This window comes from Lissotriton vulgaris, chromosome 9, assembly GCF_964263255.1.
Source record: "Lissotriton vulgaris chromosome 9, aLisVul1.2, whole genome shotgun sequence".
NCBI classification, from domain to species: domain Eukaryota; kingdom Metazoa; phylum Chordata; class Amphibia; order Caudata; family Salamandridae; genus Lissotriton; species Lissotriton vulgaris.
The window spans coordinates 128,854,281-128,877,444 of NC_141697.1; the positions used below are offsets into that span (position 1 = coordinate 128,854,281).

Sequence of the window (23,164 nt, forward strand, 5' to 3'; positions counted from 1 at the left end):
TACCCTAAACCCTAAAACTCTACCCCCTGCACGACTCTCCCCCTACTCCCAGTTCGGTCCCTACACTCTAACACTACCCTGCATAACCCCCGACACTACCCTAAACCCTAAAACACAACCCTACACTACACAAACAGAACACTACCCTAAACCCTAAAATACTACCCCCCGCACGACCCTCCACCTACCCCCAGTCCGTTCCTACACTCAAACACTACCCTGCACAACCCCAGACACTACCCTGAGTCCTAAACCACTACCCTACACAAACACAAACAACACAACACTACCATAAACCCTAACACTCTAACCCCAGCGCGACCCTCCCGCTTCCCCCAGTCCTGTCCCTACACTCTAACACTACCCTGACCGACCCCCCTACACTACATTAACTCCTAAAACACTACCCTACACTACGCAAACACCAGAATTTGTACTCCTGAGGCGGAAGCCGGGAGCGTTACTCGTTTTTAAAATTTGAATGTCACTGATGTGTTTTAAAACCTACCTTACCTCGGCTTAATTCCTGGGACAGAAAATCTTTTCCTGGTAACCCGCGCAGCGGATCTTAACGCTGTCGCGGACCTTGAACAAACAACCACTTGCTGATGCCATTGCCGGCGTGCACCGAGGCCACGCCCCCTTCGAGGCCACGCCCCCCCCCGCCCAGCTTAAAAGGCGCTGAGAACTAGCGCTTCATCAGAATTTGTACTCCTGAGGCGGAAGCCGGGAGCGTTACTCGTTTTTAAAAATTTGAGTGTCACTGTGTGATTAAATTGTATTTTAAAACCTACCTTACCTCGGCTAAATTCCTGGGACACAAAATCAATTCCTGGTAACCCGCGCAGCGGATCTTAACGATGTCGCAGACCTTGAACAAACAACCACTTGCTAACGCCAATGCCGGCGTGCACCGAGGCCACGCCCCCTTCGAGGCCACGCCCCCCCATCCAGCTTAAAAGGCGCTGAGAACTAGCGCTTCATCAGAATTTGTACTCCTGAGGCGGAAGCCGGGAGCGTTACTCGTTTTTAAAATTTGAGTGTCACTGTGTGATTAAATTGTGTTTTAAAACCTACCTTACCTCGGCTAAATTCCTGGGACAGAAAATCAATTCCTGGTAACCCGTGCAGCGGTTCTTAACGCTGTCGCGGACCTTGAACAAACAACCATTTGCTGACGCCATTGCCGGCGTGCACCGAGGCCACGCCCCCTTCGAGGCCACGCCCCCCCGCCCAGCTTAAAAGGCGCTGAGAACTAGCGCTTCATCAGAATTTGTACTCCTGAGGCGGAAGCCGGGAGCGTTACTCGTTTTTAAAATTTGAGTGTCACTGTGTGATTAAATTGTGTTTTAAAATCTACCTTACCTCGGCTAAATTCCTGGGACAGAAAATCAATTCCTGGTAACCCGCGCAGCGGATCTTAACGCTGTTGCGGACCTTGAACAAACAACCACTTGCTGACGCCATTGCTGGCGTGCACCGAGGCCACGCCCCCTTCGAGGCCACGCCCCCCCTGCCCAGCTTAAAAGGCGCTGAGAACTAGAGCTTCATCAAAATTTGTACTCCTGAGGCGGAAGCCGGGAGCGTCACTCGTTTTTAAAATTTGAGTGTCACTGTGTGATTAAATTGTGTTTTAAAACCTACCTTACCTCGGCTAAATTCCAGGGACAGAAAATTAATTCCTGGTAACCCGCGCAGCGGATCTTAACGCTGTCGCGGACCTTGAACAAACAACCACTTGCTGACGCCATTGCCGGCGTGCAGCGAGGCCACGCCCCCTTCGAGGCCACGCCCCCCCGCACAGCTTAAAAGGCGCTGAGAACTAGCGCTTCATCAGAATTTGTACTCCTGAGGCGGAAGCCGGGAGCGTTACTCGTTTTTAAAATTTGAGTGTCACTGTGTGATTAAATTGTGTTTTAAAACCTACCTTACCTCGGCTAAACCTGGGACAGAAAATCAATTCCTGGTAACCCGCACAGCGGATCTTAACGCTGTCGCGGACCTTGAACAAACAACCACTTGCTGACGCCATTGCCGGCGTGCACCGAGGCCACGCCCCCTTCGAGGCCACACCCCCCCCAACCCCCTCCTCCAACACTAAATATGTGCCTTTGGCGGAAGCGCAGCGGACGAGCTCAGCGGGCGCGCCTAAGGCAAGCCCGTCTGCGCCCGTCCGCGACAGGACGGGCCTAGAGCCAGATACCCTGGAGCTTTCCACCCAACCTACGATATCATACTCCAGAGACTCCCTGCTACAACTGAACCAGCCCCTCCAGCCTTCTTGCACGAATACCCTTAAAGGTGAGAGCTCTTATGCCCATTGTCCTCACTGCCCATTTAAATTCACTCCAGCAATGAAAAGTCAAGCACCCCTGACAACCATTAAGATGGCCTTGTTAAACTGCAGATCTCTGCCCAAACATAGTCACAAAATCCATATGCTTCTGGAAGAAGAGCAATTTGAGATTCTATTTCTCACTGAGACATGGCTCACTCCAGACTCAGACTATGATGTGGTTCAGGCGCTACCTCAGGGCTACCTTGTGCAACACTTGGATCGAGTGAAGGGAAAGGGAGGAGGGATAGCTATTATCCACAAGGACCAATTTTCATGTAGATTTCATGACAGCCCCCTATTGGACTGTGAAAATGTACATTTTAGCATCCAACTGTCCCCATGTAACTCACTTTCAGGAGTCCTCATCTACCGCCCACCAGGAGCTCTGGGTCAATTCTGTAGCTCCTTCGTGGAATTTTCCACCGCCATGACGAGCACTCTGCCTAATTTGCTAATCTTAGGGGATCTTAATATCCATTTCGATAATAGGGATGACAATAACGCATCAGAGTTGCTCCTGGACCTCGCTACCCATCACCTCCATCTTCAGAGCGACCAACCCACGCACAGTCTTGGACACTTACTCGATCCTATCTTTTGTAACATCGATGCTCTGAAAATAAAGGCCCCGATCCCTCTGCCTTGGTCAGACCACATGCTCATCCCCTTTAGATGGGAGATTCCAACCACTTCTCCTCCCATCCAACCTCCCGGTAGACCGGCTCGTCCTTGGGCCAAACTAGACTCCAAAAAATGGGAGCAGGTCTTGGATCTCTCCAAGCCTAGCCATGCAACTGACCCCGTAATTGCGGATGCGGAGTTCTCATCCTGGATTGAAAGCTCCCTCAACACCATCCTCCCCAAAAAAACGTATCGGACATCCCGCAAAAAAACTTCCTCCCCATGGTTTACCCAGGAGACCCGCCTTCTGAAGAAGTTATGTAAAAGGGCTGAAAGAGCGTGGCGGAAAGACTTCGACCCCAATAGCAAGAAGGATTATAGGCTGGCTATTCTTAACTACAAAAAAGCCCTGAAAAATGCCCAAACTGCCTTTTTCCAGGAGGAAATTAATGCTGCATCTTGCTCGTCGAGGGAGACTTACCGAATTGTAAAACAACTTTTGAAAACTCCAGAGCCCACATGCTCGATTGACCTCTCGGACAACCACTGTGATAAGCTGGCCACGTATTTTGATCTTAAGATTGAAAATATCCTTCAGCAACTCCCGCCAATCACCCCTATGGACCCACCATCTACGCCCCTAATGCTGGCCCAGGACCTTAACACGAGACTTGAGACATTCACTCCCATAAGTAAGGATACCTTGTCCCCCATTCTCCAATCTCTTAAGAGTGGCTCACCGTCTGACCCTGCCCCAGTTAAAATCTTAAAGCAGGTAGCACCCACCATCCTTGCACCTATGGTAAATTTGATCAATGCCTCCCTAGCAGACGGAGTGGTGTCCCCCAGCTGGAAGAAGGCGAAGGTTAGAGCCCTACTTAAAAAACCTAATCTAGACCCCCTCAATCTAGCCAACTTCAGGCCTATATCTCTCCTCCCTTGCATCAGTAAGATGACAGAACAATTTATAAATGCCCAGCTGTCAAACTATCTTGAATCTAATGAACTACTCAAATCCTCACAGACAGGTTTTCGCCCTGGCCAGGGCACTGAAACAGCGATGGTGACGGTGGTCGAGGAGGCCAGGAAGATCATGGATGCAGGAGGATCAGTGGCAGTGATCCTCCTGGACCTGAGCGCGGCCTTCGATACGGTCAACCACCAAATCCTGGTCCAGCGACTCAGAGATCTTGGGATCACAGATGTCGCCCTGTCCTGGTTGAAATTGTTTCTTCATGACCGCTCATTTCAGGTTATTGAGGGTAGTTACACATCTAAAGAGACCCCTATACGTTGCGGAGTGCCACAGGGCTCCTCCTTGAGCCCCAGGCTTTTCAACGTATATATGTCCCCTCTGGAAAAAATAGTCACCCCTCATGGTATCAAACTCCTAACGTATGCGGATGACACCCAGCTGGTTGTCTCTCTCTCTCAGCAGGAAAATACTACCACTGACCTTTACTCCTGCGTGAGAGACATAGTCAGCTGGATGGACAGATCTCACTTGAAGCTCAATAGTGACAAGACTGAGATACTGGTGATGGGGAATCAGTCTCATTTTCGTCCGGACTCTCTATGGCCCCCATGTATGGGTAAGACCCCAACCCCCAAATCCGAGATCAAAAGCCTCGGATTATGGCTGGACCAAAATCTTACCATGCACACCCAAGCAAGGAAAACGGCCAGAGTCTGCTATGGGCTCCTGCGATCCGCCCGGAAAATTCTACCACTGCTCCCTTTCCCATCAAGGAAACTCCTGATCCAGGGCCTCATTCTGTCACGGCTTGATTATGGAAACGCACTGTATATGGGCGCCCCGCGGAAAGTAACAACTAAACTACAGGTAGTGCAGAACGCGGCCGCACGGATCCTTACCAACACCAAGAGTCGTTGCTCGGCTAAGCCAGCCATTAGAGCGCTTCACTGGCTGCCCGTTGTGGAAAGAGTGCAGTTTAAGGCGCTCTGTCTAACGCACAAAATTCTCAACGGGAAAACCCCTCCCATCTTCAGAGATCTGGTGACTCCGTACACCACCTCCAGACCTCTCCGATCCTCTAACGCCCACTTAACTTTGCCACCTAAGATCAAAAGAGCATTATCAAGAGGTCGGCGTTTCTCCTACAACGCCTCCAAACTGTGGAACTCCCTCCCCCCTGACATCCGCGCACAGCCCAATCTTCTGGCATTCCGAAAATCTCTGAAAACCTGGCTGTTCCCATGAGCTTCCCCTTCTGACTCCGCCTGTACTTATTCAGCGCTGGGACGCTCACAGGCAGCCATGCGCTCTAGAAATCTCTTAACATTTAACATTTAACACTACCCTAAAACACTACCCTACACTACACAAACACCATGACACTAAATACTAAAACACAACCCTACACAAACATTACAACACTACTTTGACACTACCCTAAACCCTTAAAAGGTAACCCCCACCTCAAGCACAATCCCCCTTACCTATCTCTCCTCATGGTTCCTCTCTCCTGGCCCCAGCGACGACAGAGCGCTGAGCGCCGGTGCCCGTCGTTGTGAGGAAACGAAACAGCCCAGTTTTCTCACAACAATGTGGATAACTATTACATTGATTGCGTTTTTAAAGCGCACGCGACATAATGGTTTTTCGTCGTAATGGTAGTCATTGTTACATTGCACGCGTTGTTACGCAGGCAACAACTTGCGTGGTAACAGCCTCGTTGTAATGGCTGTTTACCTGTCTGAGGCTTGCCTGCAGCAGCCTCTGGCTTACACTGGATTCTCTGAGTCTGAGGGAGCCTTGTGAGGGAACATTGCACTGGGTTCACCTATGCTGCGCTTGTTCTGTGTGGAAATGAAAACTGACACTCCTGGCACTCCCCCCAGATGTTGGAGCATGGGGGTCTAGGACACATCGTGATGTATCAGGTAGACTCTGCTCACAGCCATTGATTATAAAAGGGGCGCGGCCAATTTTTATTGTAATTTTAACCTGTTTACAAAAAGTGTGAGAACTGCTTTAATTGCTACTCTGTGATACTGTGACGCAATTTGCAATGATTTAAGTAATTTTGCAATAAAAAATTAATTCATTAATTCCTTTATTCCCTCCTGCCACTCATGCTGTAACTGCACTGGCTGTAAAGCAAGGATGCATTGCTCCTGGCCGAACTGTACTTGTCCTGCGAGTTGGCGACACGTGTGTAGTAGGTATCCAAACAATCACAGGCATTGGCTTGGTTGATGCTTTTGAGGTCTCTCAGATGTTTTGCAGAGAGGGACAAAGGGTCAGCCACCCTCAGCCACTGACGTTAGTGTCATTCACCTATTGATCAGCCCAGATGCAGGAGTTGTCTGAGCCATTCGTTGACTGTGTCAGGATGTATCGACGTTTTCCTTTTCATTACCATGTGTCATATCATTGTCACATTAATTTATCACTTCCTATAGGGACTGGAATAAAATATAGCCATTGTGTTGTAAATTTACCCGAATTCTCTACTTTTTGACACTGCTTCAAGTTTGCCATCCATGAGGTGCCTCTGTGAGGACCACTTTTTGATTATCCAACTTGTGGTACTGCTTGGAAAATGCACCGCAAGCTTGAGAAATGAAAACAGCTGCAGAGGAAGAGTGAGACATAAAAAACGCAGGGCACAGACTCAAGAGGCAGAGGGAGGAGAAGCTGCAGAGAGACATCTCATGAATGCACAAGACAAGAATGTACTGACGCCTGCAGGCTTTTGCAGCCGCTAGCTCATGAAAATCAGTCCTCCTGGCTTTGCCAATGCTTGTCCTCTCTTCATCCTTTGCTATTCTTCATTAGGTCCTGATTCTAATGCGTGACACCATATTTTGAGAGCGTTGATGTACAACACCCTCCACTAGTGAAGCCATATGACCAAGCAGGCCTTCACATTACATGAATGAAGGACAGTACATTTCATGTGGATAATTTCTAGATTGTATTTGACAATAATTTAAACCTCTTCTGCTTCTTTTTAAGCCATAGGGAATAATGTATTTTCTCCACGTGTTTCTGACGTCACACTGCTTACACAGTTTCCAGGTGGTAGCTAATAGTGCCCTTAATGAACGATTTCCTGCTAAACGTAATACTTTTTGTGCCTTTACTATCACACCTTCCCCATGGTTTAAACCACAGTCCTTGGGCAAGCTCAATTTGTTGCATAAAACACACCCTCAACCAACACAAAGTACAGCTAAATATACACTACAGCTATCAGATATAAACACATCCGTATCTGTGTCTTAAGACACTCTCTACGGTGCCTTCAAAGCTCTCTTATATGGGAAGCAGCACTTCACCTGTACCTCTACCTGACAGGTAGTACATATCAAGTTCTAATACATCCTATTCATGTTGGCCATCTGACTGAATTTCTGCATCAAACATATTCCAGCAGTATACCTTTCTGTCACTCCCTGGGCTCTCACTCCTTCCCTCCACTGCAATTAGGGAATGGTACGCTCCAATCACAGGTCCCTTCTTGGCCCTCATTATTCACTATAAACAGCATTGAAATCCAATCTGAGATGCCGATTCTATAGCACTGTATCGATAATCATTCTAGTTTGTCTCTCCGAATGTTTTTCTTGATAATATGTGATGCAATGCACACAGTGCAGGTAGATTAGGTATACAGAATTATAGTGTGACATGACTATTGTATCCTACATATCATTTACAAAAAAAGCTGGTTTTCTGTTACAAACACAAATGAGAAAATGTTAAGGACACAAAAGTCCAGGTTTGCTAACATTTTGTGTTGGGGTTGCCTCACTTTTTAGACGTAGACCCAAAGCAAAATGTGTTTCTGGATTTACTACGTCTTGAAGAAGGACTAGCCATCGAGCTCCTGATCTTGAAACTGTGCGATTGCGCACTTGTAAGGAATCCTTATCTCGACATTCCAAGTGGACTTCCGAACTAACACGTAATGCAATTTAGGCATAGTGCAATTGTAAATTCATAAAGACAACAATGAAATATTATGTTGTCCTGAGGATGATGCCCAGTATCTAGTGGCATTGAAACGTCGTCGACACCAAAAAACGCCATATGCAATATGAGTATGCAATATTGTAATGTGCAATGGTGTATGAGAGAATGATCTTAGTCTGTTAAAATTTTCAAATAGGAGTGTACAGACGTATTTCAATTTGCCCTTTGGCCATTCTGTGCTTTGTTGTGTTGTCTCACTGTTTTGTGGGTCACGGCTGTGCCCACTTGTCATTGAGTGTTTCTAACAATTTAATTTTATATATATTTGTAAAATAAATTCTTGTCCGGCTGGACAAAAGACATACTACCTATTTAGAGTATGATGAATGTATATAAGTGACTCTTCCTTTGAAAATAGGGACCAATGTTCTCTATAACATGATACTGCCCAAGGTCCCTATACTATACCTTTTGGATTCCCTTGTTTTTTGTAACAGTAATCTGGATTTACTACGGCACACAAAGCCTGATTTGTGTTACTTAGTAGAAAAAAAAGAAACACAAAGCAGTGGAAAGCATTGCCTTGCATTACTTTGCATCAGGGACATGTTACAGGGTTGTAGCATGGACCTTCCTGAGCATCCACGCATGGATTTTATGCAAACCATAATTGCCTACCTGAGTTTGCAGCAAAATGGTGCACTTGAGAGAGGTGTAACTATGAGAAATTATATTGTAGTGTCACACCAGTGCACTGTCTTTAATGTATGAATCATGTGCAAGGGGGGCTAGTGTGCATAGAGGGGACACTATGAAATTTATAGTGTATGTGTACACTAGAATGTTTGCAATATGTGACCCGGATGTGGTGCACACAATGCAATACATAAAGTTCACAACTTGCAGTGTTTACAATGTATGGGAGTGTATGGGGATGCAATGTGCACTGCACACAGTCTAGAGGGAACTTAAGGCAGTGCATTGCTTACAATGACTATAGTCGATACAATTGGTGCAGGATCTACAATGTACAGTAGAGGCATTGAAGTATTCTGTAGAGAGCAATGTGTACAGGGAGAACATGTAGTAGATCCGCACAGTGTGCAGTAGGTGTATCTATAGTGTATATGGAGTGTAGTGTGTGTAGGTGGTGTTTAATGTGGTCCGTGCATATAGTATGTGCAGCACGTGCCATCTTTATGTGTGTAACTTAATTTTAAACATCAATAATCACCGAGTTTTCAACGCAGCACTGTAGAAACATTATTAAAAACAGATTCCAAAGAATTGCGGCCAAATATCATTCCTGAACGAGTCCTCTAACAATAAAGGAAAAGCTGGGAACTAATTAGGAGAACAAATGTTACAACTTTTAGAAAGTGCGTGTCGCCTACGTGCTTAACTGACACCTCACTCCATGGGAAATCCTATTTTAGCATCCTTAATATCTTTGGCTCATCTTGACCAATCTGCAGCCTGGTCAAACATTTCAGAAGTTACAGGATGGGCCCCAAATAATAATAATAATAGAACTTTTAAAGTGCAATAGTTACTTTAATTTAAATACTGCTGCTAAACATGTTTTGCTTTTTGGCATCTACTCAGTTGTTGTTGTTTCATCTGTCTTGAGCGCCTAGAGACCTGACGTTGATTTGGCGCTATATAAGTCCCAGTTAACAATAACAATAACTTTAAAGAAGTGTCCCAGTGCTGCAAACTCTGAAACTCGTGAGAAAGGTTTACAGAAAACTAAACAGAAACAACAGCCTGTCTTAAAAAAGCCATGTTTTCAGATGTTTCCGGAACAAAGTCTCTGTCTCAGATTGCCTAAGGCAGAGAGGAAGAGAGTTCCATAACTTGAGTGCAAGAAACTGAAGGAGCACCGCCAACGCGGACCTTCTTAACTCTAGGAATGTGAGCCAACAAGGTCCCAGAGTACCTGAGACACCTGGCAGGAAAGTAAAGCCTAGCAAGCGGGTGCAGATAAGTGGCACCCGCTTATCTGGCCCTACTCTCAGGGTGCAGATAACTGGCAAATATGTTGTACTCACCAAAGAAATGGAATTTCGAATTGAATATTTTTCTTCACCTGCCACAAGCCAGCTACTTACTCTCTGTTACCGTATTCCAATCTAATAGATGCAATATTATTTGCTATTCAACCTGGTTGGTTAACCATGTAGTATTAGCCTTCACTACCTTCTCACCAATATTCAGGGTCACTGGAGTTACCTGATGTTGTAGCACTGCAGAAACAGATGTATTATGCTTGCCACCTAAATACCTATCTGCTGAATACTTTGCAGATTTCAACAACAAAATTTAAGTAGCTCAAACGATTCAACAGTTACTAAAGTTAGTGCCACATGTGGTGCTGCACTGTGATAGATCCTATTCAAAGGGTAGCTGCTCACCTTTTACTTGCTGCTTTCTTACTATAATCTTGTTTTTAACTAGTAGTAATGAGGTGAACATTTTGTCCAAACGGTATTGATATGTGTTAAAATGACATTTGCGAAATAAAACTATCAAACATTGTATTGCAACATGCCTCATAATTTGATTTTCCTTGGTGCATCATGCAGTCAACACTGCCACATAATTTAGTTCTCCAGTGCTACATAATGGAAGTCATCCCGCATATTGTCGTCTTAACAAATATGTTGGTCATGACTGTCGGTAAATAGCATTAACAAACATTATTTTTCTATTTCCATGAAGAATAAATTTGTCTCTGTATGCTCATATTACTGGTGGTTGGACGATAACACATGGTAGCACCATGTCCTTAGTGTGAATAGGACTATATCTAAAAAAAAACATTAGCATATGTTGAGGAGTGTCGCTTTGGTGGTAGGATAGTCCAATATGTTACACCAGTGGTAGGTGTCCCAGTGGCGTAACAAACGCCCCCTCAGCCCCCGCAGTGCGGGCAGGCCCCGAGCTCCAAGGGGCCCCCTGAGCACAGTACCCTGGCCTGGAGGCTCCCGAGTGTGTTCAGCGGGGCCCCTCCATGTACTTTGCAGGGGGGCCACCTCAAATTTCGTTACGTCACTGAGTTGTCCATGTGTGATGTTGTCGACTGAATCCCTGGTGAATCACCAAGTCTGTCTTCCTTGGTATCTCCTAGTATTAGGTAAAGTTACCAACTGCTACACTTCTATATGCTTTATTGGATGCAGCCATACGTACATTCAGCGAAAATGAATTAAAAGCCAGACTGGTAGTACATCACATTCATATGTTTTTTTCTTATGTTGTGCCCCTGTCCTTCGAGTGGGGGTTACTCATCTCATCTACTCCTCTGAGTAGGGAAGTCGAATTGATAGTAGATAGAGTATTTCAGGCATAAATGGAAGAGTTGAGAGAATGATCGAAAGGATCCCTGGAGTGGGCACAAACTTGGGGCATCGTTGCACACCCCAATGGAGAGATGTAAGACCAAGTGCAAGTCTAGGAAACCAAATGGGCGCTAAATCAAGCAAATGTTATCTTATAAGAAGGTAGAACTGTCTGAACCAGAGGCATTGAGAATGGCCATAAAAGGCTGTAAAATCTGAGGTTCAAAAAAGGAATCAGGAAAGCCGACGAAGAAGATGTAGTTCAGTCAATCTTACTTTTACTGTTTCTTACTTCTTCATTAGTCACAAGTTTCCATTATTTAAAACTAAGCTGATCTTGATTGTAATCTTCTGTAATGCGGGCTTGTGATGCTCTGACTAGTAGTGTTAGATTGTACGTTTTATAGAAAACATTTTAATGATCCGTTTTACACAACCCTGTATGAGAAAGAGGAGGGTGCCTTTATTGTCATGATAAAGGGAGACAGCTCTGAAGCTCAGAAAACAATAAAGACTAGTTAATAAGGGTTTCCTTATTCTGTAAAATAGGCTAAAACATTGTAAAAACTTTGTCGTAAAGACCCATTGGCCTATGGATCAGATTCTCAAAGGAAGTAGTAACTTTAAGAGTTGAACATTTACACCTACAATTGCTATGGGATTGCTGCCTTTATGGAAATCTACAGAAGTTCAAAGGCTATATAGATAAATCTACGTAAATCTGCAGACTGTTCGCTGGCAATACATTTGCCGATTTATATTTAAGAGTAGGGTGCAAGTGTGCCTCAATTTACTTTTTTTTCTCCAACTGGGAAATATGTTTCCAGAAGGAAAGATACTAAAATTAGATGATAGTAGGATTAACTCACAACCAATTTGGACATTTATTCCTGAAGTGTTGTCCACTATGTGTATTTTTCCAATTTCATTTTGTTTAAACCATAAGAATGTTTGTGAGCATCCCCTAATGATGAATTTGTGAGTGTGGTGCTCAAACTACCAATCGCTCCAGCCTTCCTCTCCCCTGGCAATAATCCAAATGTACCAATGACATAACATAACAGGTGTATTTGTAAAGCGCACAATTACCCAGAGGTGTCCTGGCGCTGAATAACAGATGTTTATCGTTACCCAACTCAATGGTACTTATTTTATCTACCTCAAATGGATGAAAGGCTGAGTGGACCCGCCGGGATTTGAACCTGTGACCATGAGGTCGAACAAAGGCCCCTGCAGTGGCTGCTTTAGTCCACTGAGCCACCAGACCCAGTTTATCCCAATCCTACTTATGATTGGATGACAGAGGCTATAAATTGTATCTTTTGTGGAATTGTACGCAGGTCCTGATTCAATTCATTATTTAAAATTTCAAATTGCACAATTTGCACACCAACCTATTTTGTTATTCTGACACCATTCACAACTCACTTCAGGGAGAGAGAAGGAGAGAGACAGAAAAAGAGAAAGCGTGTAAAAAGAGAGAAAGAGAGACTTGCACCTGCATTGACCAAGTTCAGTCCACTACCTTTAAGCAAAGGAAGATAAAAACCTATTTGAAAGGTGGGCATGAATGCTATCTAAAGCTTGCACAGCTGATGACATAGCAGGGGTTGAAAAGTGGCAAGGTGTTTCCATAAAATCTGAGACTGTGGCAAAAGTTAAAAACATCAACCCACTGGAAGTACTGTTCTACAGCCTGTGTTCTTTTGCACGGGTGACTAGTAATGTAAGGAGTAAGGTGCCCAAAGAAGACAAAATTCAACCAGGGAACACAATAACTAGTAAAACAGGCAAATAAAAAGTTTCTCATAGTGATATACAAACATGATGTCTATCATACAAATTGAAAGTGGGATTTACATAAGTAAATGATTCACATTTGGAAAGCCTCAACTATCCACAAACATGTTGTTGGATGCAACAAGAATTAACAAATTGAGTAACAGACCCTTCAGTTCAAAAGTAGAGAAGCCAAAATTAAGAAAACATGTACACCGAAATGCCCGCGGGGAATACTAATACATATATCCCTTTATTCCCATTACATACAACACCAAGCTGTTTTTTCTTTGACACGATAGTAAGGAAATGGTTAACTTACAGTATTGAGTATTAGTAGCAACTGCTTTTATAGCGCGTAGAAGCGACGGAATTGCAATATGAGACACGATAAAAAAAACACGAGTTGCTGTTATCTTATTAGCTTTAGCAGAGGTAGCATTGTCTACCGAAACACGCCCAACCGGCCTGGGATAAAAAGGTAACACCAGCGGAAATGCATGCACGTTTTTGTACTGACCCGGGGTCCGATGGCTTTGTGGTTCTGCGCCTGCGGGCAGTGCATCAGCAGTACCAGGGAGAAGTGGAAAGCGACAAAGACACGCCGCTGCCCCCGCCACATCTTCGCCTTGTGCTGAGTTTGGGAAAGTAGATAACAAGCTGGGAGTAAATTCCGGCACGAGAGAAGTCAAGGTGGTAAAAGTGCCGTCCCTCGACCTGAGAGTGCGGTCTCAGGTCTCCCCTGGCCAGTAGCGGCACGTTAAATGCCTCAGCACTTCCATTGGGCACTTATTAAAAGCCAACCTGGCACAGCCAAAGGGGTGGGCGAAGAGTGAGTGAACAATCGGGAAATTGAAGCAGAACTGATTACACGTCCTCCTCCTCCGTACGGGACCGGTGCTTGATGACATGTGCTTGGCTGCCACCTGCCGGCCATCACTGTGCTGTGCAGCGTTGTTAAGTACAGTTCGCAGCCGAGTCCGCTAAATATACATCAAAAAACGTATTTTTTATGATGCCTTGTTTACCGTTAAAGAGGATATCCGGTAAAAAAAAAGAAAGTAAACTGTTTTGTATTGCATTCATCTTGCGCTTGAGACCTGAGGCAACACGCACTTTTACGGGCGGCCTACCCTGATGCCCTGCTATGGATGAAAGGGTCTCTGTCACTGGCTTGTACGACGAGTACTGTATTCATTCATGCCTTCAGCGAGTACTACAGCACCAGAGTTGTGCTCCTGTCTTTTGTCGTGGAGAGTATTTGTGAATTTGAAGCGAAAAGGAGTGAGAGGTAGAAAGCTTAGCATGTTAGAGCACAAGCCATAGCGTATGTTCGGGTGGGTGCACTGTGGGGTGGCGAGGGGACACCCGCTATGCAACTAGCCACCGTGTATTCCTGTGAGGACCACCCGTGCGGCAGGGAACAGCCCACACGAATGGGTGTGAATGACCCAGCCTTTGTCCTTGCTCTGAGGAGGCCTCCTGTCGCAACAAAGGAGTGACCGTGTGTAGCCCGCCATTGTATATGGTCTCCGAAGCCCACAGAACAATGGCAGAGGAGCAGCGGATACCACGGACTGGGCGTTATACAACTAGCCGAGAAGTTCCTTTGTAGAGACCTCCTGATTGGTTAGAGAACTCCACTGGCCCCCTTTACTGACGCACATGTCTTCAAAACCAGCTGCATCATCTTCGAAGCCATCTACCTACCTGACAAGCTCACCATCTCCGGTGGCTCTCAGAATACCTGCAGCCATCAAACTGGAGACAAAGAAGTGCAAATATTGTCAAAGCTAATAGGCCTGGCTTTGGCAAGCTTTCGCGAAAGTTAATTTTTTCTTTAAAAAAAAATTATGATACGGGTATGCCACGTAAAGGAAAATGAAATATGTCATCACTTAAACATGGGCGCCTTATGCTTGCAGTAAAAATCCTACATTTAATAAACATTCACTGACACAGCTGTTTTCCTTGTGAAGCCTTTTAGTTGTACATCTTATTATTACTACTGAAGGAGACAAGAATACATTAGCACCTAACCAAGCACTCAAACTGTGGGCAACACAATTTTACAATGGGCTAGATGTAATTATGAGTTTGGCAGTCCATGGGACCGCTGTACCCGTGGTTGTGGTCCCTGGGCCACCAGACTGGCGGTCTACCCTCAGTACTACAACTACGGCGGTGGGATTGCCGCAACCGTCGGGGATCCCTGATCCCGAAGTGGTGGCATAGAGGTGTGAGGCTGTAATGTAATGTAATGTAAAATGTAATGATGTCTTGTAAAGCGCATGAATCACCCCATATTTATTTATTTATTTATTTATTGACATTTGTAGAGCGCGGCGAATACCCGTGAGCGTCTCGGCGCTAATTAAGGGATGGATCAGCAACTGGGGTAAAGAAGATATACAAGGCTATTGGTTAAATAACCACGTCTTTAGCTGTTTGCGGAATGTGAACAGGGAGGGACTTGCTCGGATATGTGCAGGAAGGGTGTTCCAGAGTCTCGGGCGGCAACCAGGAAACGCCTGTCGCCCCAGGTGACTGTTCTAGTGCGAGGCACAGCCAAGAGGTTCTGAATAGAGGAACGAAGAGATCGGGTTGGGACATGATGGAGAAGATTCTGTTTGAGAAAGTGGGGACCTTGATTATTGAGTGACTTGTAAACAATACACAGCGATTTGAATTTGATACGGCTGCGTATCGGGAGCCAATGGAGATCCCTAATGATGTTTGTAACTGGTGCGAACTTAGGGATCCCAGCCAGCATTCGTGCGGCTGCATTTTGGATTGACTGCATCTTATTTGTCACTCGGACTTGGGCATTTAAGAATATAGGGTATCTCCGCACTGTAGACCGCTGGGGAACCCGTCCTGGCTTTCCCTATGAGATGGTCCCTACTGGGTATCTCCAAGGTGAAACCAGGCATCCCCGGCGTATGTGGGGGGCCGTTGTAGAGATGAGGCAAGCTAATGCCCAGAGTTGCTGAGTGTGATCCCTGGTTAGAGTAGGCACCGAGGCGAGAATTATCGAGTCCGCTGATCCTGGTCCACGACCCTGCCGTGTCGGGAATTGAACCCTGGTCCCGGGCCGTCCTCTGCTCCCGGGTCTGCCGCCTCTAACCAGTGAGCCACACCACTCCACTGTAATATGCTGGTGATGCAGCTACAGCACCGACAAGCATATTATGATTTTCCTCACTGCAACCCTTTTCATGGCGGTGAGCCCGCCATGAAAAGGGTGGCGGGAAGGAAACTAAGGAGACCCTGAAGGGCCCTCTGTTGCCTCTGTGCACGGGGGTTCATGCGGTGGGGCACGTGTTGTGCCCCCACCCTGTATTTTGCACCCCCTGTTCCTGCATGGACAGAAATGCCCAACATTGTGCACTTCTGTCTATGCAAGAACGGGCTGTGGGGCTCCTATGGCGGTGCCTTACTGAGGCTCTCCTATGAGCCTTAGAAAGGCACTGCAGCGGGACCACTGCCTCAGGACTGCCCACCAAGATTATAACTCGCAATCCGGCAGTCGGACTGACAACAGATTTGGAGGTTTCGGAGCGGGGCACTGGCGTGGCTGCCCAGTCCAAGACCGCCAAACTCGTAATTAGGCCCTAAGGGCCACATGTATCAAGCTAATTAGCATTCGCAAAGGCCGAAATTCTGCGAATTTTGGCCTTTGCGAATGCTAATTAGCTAAATGGTATGTATGTAAAATGCTTGATGCAAAATAAGGAATCGCAAAATTAGCTATTCCTTATTTTGCGATTGCACTTAAGGAATCGCAAATTTTGCGATTCCTTAAATGCAATGTATCAAAGAAAAAATATTCCAAAAATGCCATTAAGGATTCGCAAATTACCACCAACTTCTAGTTGGTGGTAAGTTGCGAATTCTTTTAAAAATGCTTTTTTTAAAAAAACAAAGGTGCCATATGACGCTCATACATGCCCTTAGGGCATGTATGTGCGCCATATGCCCCCAAATGTCATTTCCAGGGGTGCAGCAGGGTGTTCTTGAGACACCCCTGCACCCTTGAAAATATTCCTAATTTGCGATTAGCAAATTGCTAATCGCAAATTCCCCCTTCATTCCTATGGGCCTCCTGGCCCATAGAAATGAATGGGTAATTTGCGATTAGCTATTTGCTAATCGCAAATTAGGAATGGTAAGGAATCGCTATGAGACTGCGATTTTGTACATACATACCGTTTTGCGAATTCCAAATAGCGATTCCTTAAAATTCGCTATTTGGAATTCGCAAAACGGAACTATGATACATATGGCCCTAAGTGTTTTAACAGTCACAAACACTCCAATTCGGCATTTGCAGCCGCTAAAATGCTTTTTCATGAGCACAATTTTTTTTTTTAGGAGTCTGAAAAGTTGTTCCTACTCATAAAACAGGATTGCACATGGATACCGATTCAGTATCTGGAAGGAATCCCTTCCACACAGTAAATCATTATCTATTTTACCAATGTTTTGTGACCGAAATCCGGTCTTAAAACATTGATATTTTACTGTTTTTCAAAGGATATGGTAATGTAGTTGCAGAAGGGAAGGGCCCCTTTGGGGTCCCTTCCCCTTTGTAAATATAAAATAAAAGTTTTTTGAAGACAAGGCAGTGGTCCACAGTACTACTGCCAACTCAAAAACAAATAAACCAAAAAAAGTAGACTTTTCTTTTTAAACCCAGTCCTGCATCCTTTAAAAAAAAATTTAAACTTTATTGCAAGACAATGACAGACATGGTGGCCTGCCTGTCACAGCAGGCCCCCATACATTTGATGGCCTCCAATCGTAGTGATTCAGAAAAGGGGGTGGTGATGGACAGAGCATCTGAATTAAACAGAACACTCGTACTCAGTCAAAAGATCAGGGCTTGATCCATCACCGTTTTTTAGCTCACTGCACCATCCCAGCTCAGAACCTGGCTACATGCAAATTAGTCTGTCCCTGGCCCAGTGCATCATGAGAACAGGGCAGACCAAACTACCAAGCCAATTCTTTTACTGGAAAGGAAACAAGCTTCCGGGGGCCGGTTTCTGGCATTACAGCCGTCTTCGGCCCGGCTTGCTTGAATCCGGATGGTGCAGTGAGCAAGGGACTCATGTTTGAGCATACCCTTCCACGCTTATGGTGGACAAAACGATTCAGAAAAGGGGGTGGTGATGGACAGAGCATCTGAATTAAACAGAACACTCGTACCCAGTAAAAAGATCAGGGCTTGATCCATCACCGTTTTTTAGCTCACTGCACCATCCCAGCTCAGAACCTGGCTACATGCAAATTAGTCTGTCCCTGGCCCAGTGCATCATGGGAACAGGGCAGACCAAACTACCAAGCCAATTCTTTTACTGGAAAGGAAACAAGCTTCCGGGGACCGGTTTCTGGCATTACAGCCGTCTTCGGCCCGGCTTGCTTGAATCCTGATGGTGCAGTGAGCAAGGGACTCACATCTGAGTATACCCTTCCGTGCTTATGGTGGACAAAACGATTCAGAAAAGGGGGTGGTGATGGACAGAGTATCTGAATTAAACAGAACACTCGTACCCAGTCAACAGATCAGGGCTTGATCCATCACCGTTTTTTAGCTCACTGCACCATCCCAGCTCAGAACCTGGCTACATGCAAATTAGTCTGTCCCTGGCCCAGTGCATCATGAGAACAGGGCAGACCAAACTACCAAGCCAATTCTTTAACTGGAAAGGAAACAAGCTTCCGGGGACCGGTTTCTGGCATTACACCCGCTTCGGCCCGGCTTGCTTGAAAAAGGAAGTGAGGGCTCCAGGCAAGCTTGGATCAGGCCATCTTCAAGGACTCCTCATTTTAACAGACAACACAGAAACTGAAAATGTAAAGATTTGCTGAGGGTCACATTAGGTGTTCTAGTGAGGAAGGCACAGTTTAGAATCAACGAATTACGTTATATTATGTGAGGGATTCGTGCAGCGGCCTCCGTACCTAGCAAACACCACATGCGTCAACAAACGAGAGCCTCACTTCTAGACGTCACTTGTGTGTCTTTGTAGATGCCACAAGAAACTGCACATCGCTGCAAATATTGAAAACTGTAGACGAGGAACCTTTTTAAAAGATACGAGGGGCGGTGTAATCCACTACGTGCAAAAAAACGGTCACATGACATTTGCACAACACCCGTAGAAAGCATTTGTGTGTGTGCAGACCGCTTTCACACAACGCCTTGGAGGTACACCGCGGGTATAAACCAATATACAGTGACATGAGCCAAGTGTCTACTCTCTGGCGCCATCCAGTGGATAAAGAAACCAGAAAAGTGGCGCTTAACAAGGGATAGGCTGTGCAAACTGTACATGAGGCACCCTTCTCTCAGTGGGAAGCCATTCAGGCCAGGTCTGTCCTATTTTATACTGCAACACACCAGCATCACAAACCAACGCAATTGTCATGCATGACTTATCACCCGTGTACATTTGGCACAAAAGATGTCAAATTAAACATTTCATTTACAAAAACAAAATCAATATATAAACAGAAGCTAACTTTCAATTCATGTTTTGTGTTAGACGGACGGTGATATTAAATAAATAAAGGTGCTTCACCATGCGGTTGGCAGGCAGGAGGCACATTACAGAGCTACAAACTGCATGATGTAACAAAGTAAACTCACACAAGAGCCACTTGTGTGTGGTGGCTCCAGTAAGCGCTGGGCGCCATGATAAAAAGAAGAACAAGAGCACTAGTGGTGCACGCGTGCGCTGCAAGGAATGTAAGGAATGCAGGTGCCACCGTGCCCGCCGCTGCTCGTCCCCGCAAGCAAAATGCTGAGGCAGTGAGCATTTGCAAAAGAGGTGGGACATGCGCCTTCCTTTAGCCATTTCCAGCCTCCCATTTTAAATTGACACAGCCACCAGCCAAACAAAGAGTGATTACATGAAGCCTCCCTTAGAGCAGCGCATGCGCGCTGCGCTAGGCTCGAACTAAAAACTGTGGAACAGACCTTGTACATTTAAGCGCCCAGGATCTGGAACAGCATCCCTGTGCTCTTCAAGATTTCCACAACCCTGCTCTTTAAAGAATTTTACATTAGGGGTGGGTGTAACTGGCGTAATTCACTCTAGCGTAATTACTCATAATTGCTGCAAAATTATCCTTCATAATCCAAATTTACGTAAGAAGCATAAGCAATCATTTGGCTCTTTTTTCTGCACGCTTGCACCCAAAATGGGCCCAAGGATTATTTTGAGCTATGAAAATAGCACTAAATGATGCAGGGCATGAACAGCAGTAGCCAGCAGCCCCTCCCTCTCTCTTAGGTCATTGTTCCTGTACTCATAGTAGGATTTCCCTCCCAAATTACTCTTAATTACTCAACCTGGAGTAATGCATAGTTTCGGTAATTTTGCATCATGAATAATGGGTAATTACTGAAATTACACTCAGGCCTACTTTACATCATGAGGCAGTAAGTGTTCACAAACCAGCTACCCCTTATCACATGTTAACTTTGTCTTTGAAAGGCGCTCCGCTACCTTTCAGCTAGGTTCGCATTATATGTATATCACAAATTTACAATTATGTTTGGCTGAGGAGAAGTCCACCCAACCGTGGCAGACAGTCACCTATAACAATGGCCATTATACGAACAGCCATGGTCTAAGTTCTATGGAGGGTGTGCAGGAGAGGTGAAGGAGCAGTCAATATACACCCAGACATAGTAAATGATCTGAGGAGTCCATCCAGGTGCAGCAGAGTAGCAACCGAAGGAATGAACAGACACCACACATGCACATGTCTCTTACTAGACCTCAGGGACAGCGATTGCTCAAACCATTATGTGGGTGACATTAAGAAACTAGGAGAGATGACATCAACTGATGATTCTGTGGGAGAAATTAGGAAAAGTTGGAAAGGTAAAGACATTGTTCAGAGAAAGTTTAAGGAAATTGGGAAGTGCTAATAGTGTATAGTTGTGACCCAAGGGCATAGGCCGCCTCTAACAGACAAACTGGGAGACACTAAATTAACCTCTCTGATATTTCCCCGGCTATCTAGGCTGAAAGCCCTGTGAGGAGAGGTTAATTCTCATCATGATAATATTAATCCCGATCATCATCATTGTCATCATCATAATATTATTTATAGAGTGCACTGACACCACAGTGATTTCTTGGTCCTAAATGGGCAGGTAAAATTGCAGAAAATAAAAGAAAAAAATCCAGAAAAATAAAAAAGGCGAATGTTTGTCGAAAAGCTTGATACGCAAGGGAAGGATGGTTTAGAGTTTATGTGTCAAGTGACAAAAGGAGCAACTACCAAGGCACGCTTTCTTCACACAAGGCGTGTTGTTTAGTAGGAGGTGTGAAGATCACAGGCGGTGGTTGGGAGAACAGAGTACCAGGTAATCTTTAGAGAAGATACTACGAGCAATGCAGATACCTTTCAATTATACTTTTTGCTTGCCTGGTAGCCAGTGGTGGGAGCACCAAGCCTGCCAAATGTGATCAAATTTGTGCAACTTGCATGTAGACTGCATAACTAGCTTCTCAATATACTGCAGTTTGTGCAACAAATATCCACGATGACCCACAAACAAGCTGTTACTGTAGCCCAATTGAGATAGAATCAATGTCGTGACTCCAAGCACCTTAGCTTTTTGGGCTGTAGATGGAGGAGGGGCTCAGATCCAAAGGTTACATTGTGTCCCATTAAGCTCCACAATTGTTCCCCAAGAGGGCTGTATTGCTGACGTGTTTTTAAAATGGTGGTTTATCCACTGTTGCAGGACAGAAGGGAAATCTTTTAACCAAATCACTGATTTAGGGTCAGATGATCTAGTTTGATGGTAATCTGTGTATCATTGGCCTAAAATAGTTCCTTAAACCAGAGCACAGTCCCAACAGTGCATACAGCGCAAGATGGATGAGGCGCTGTTGCTCCTGCTCACCAGCCCCTTCGACGAACCTCTAAAGGCGATGAGGGAATTGAAATAAAGCCAAAGTAGGGATTCTTGAAGAACTGATGGTTTCCCAGTTCAGCTCCCTGTATGTTTTTGGGAGGAATTTCTGTCCCATAACATCCAGGGGTTATCTCCTGGTACTGCCTGCTTTCTCAACCGATGAAGCAAGTCAGGGAGGCGGCATCATCTCTCACGAAAGGGTGTAGACAAGAACAGGCTTGCCCGCTCTACTGTCTTGAAAAGCAACAGCCACAAATTTTCATCAGAAATGGCTTGCTTTTTGTTTTTAATTTTTCCTCTTGCCTGTTTATCTGTGCTCATTGATATTAGTGACTTCCATTAGGGACAAGTACAATTTCCAAATGTTACCCTAGGATTATTATTCATCAGTGAGTCAACCGTGTCTACTGACAATAAGTACTCTTATACAGCTCCTAATTAAAGAAAGCAGATGACATCTCCCCTCTCTGTAAACTCTTAGAAGAAATTCAAGCAAGTCATAATAACACATATGTTATCAGTGTGGATATCAAAGACATTCAGCAAGACATAGAAAGCCCCTCTATAAATGTTTCTGGCAATGAAGTTAAAATCAAAGACAATCAAATTAAAATTGAACAAATGTCGGAAAATTTTAAAAGGCCAGGACTGCTGCTCAAATTCTCCAACTGCAAATTTTGAATCAAAATTTCTGGAAGATTTTGAGATTGATAAGGCTTATCAAATCCTATCCTACAGGATAACTAACATGTCTAACACTCATAAGATGATCTCTAAAGTGCCTCCTCACCATCAGCTGGTCATTTTTAGGAAAGCAGCTCCTGAAAACCAACTTTCATTGTGAGAAGCTGACTTAGTATATGGTGCACACTTATGTAGCCGGAGTGTGTGATACCCCAGACTCCAGCACAGCTCAAGATGGTGGATGTGGCCATCCCTAAGTTTTTTCATCTGTGCATTCAGTCTTGGTCTCGTGGGTAGTATGACAGTGAGCGTATGGTGTATGATTGTGGAGTTTCTGAATGGGTTATGATTGCAGAGGACTGAAGTTGTTAGATTTCTGTGCTTAATTATTCTGTATAATATTAATTGGAAAAGTAAATAACAAAGTACATTGTGATTATTGTATAAAATGAAATGCTTTGTTTAAATCAATTGAGAATTGTGGAAATGTGTCTTTGACAATATTTATACAAAAA

The 23,164-nt window shown here is 45.0% G+C and overlaps 1 protein-coding gene across 11 annotated transcripts in view; it reads right to left on the bottom strand.

The window, feature by feature from the left end:
* Positions 1–13,836, bottom strand: part of SMOC1 (SPARC related modular calcium binding 1) — a 798,909-nt gene extending 785,073 nt beyond the window's left edge. For 8 of the 11 annotated variants that reach the window (XM_086937177.1, XM_086937172.1, XM_086937173.1 and 5 more), the window contains exon 1: positions 13,542–13,778. In XM_086937177.1, coding sequence (XP_086793303.1) covers positions 13,542–13,643 — 102 coding nt within the window. In that variant the 5' untranslated portion in view covers positions 13,644–13,778. Of the gene's footprint in view, positions 1–13,541 lie in introns of all 11 variants that reach the window. The other 3 variants (XM_086937178.1, XM_086937176.1, XM_086937174.1) reach the window with 3 other exon arrangements.
* Between the last annotated feature and the right edge of the window lie 9,328 nt (positions 13,837–23,164).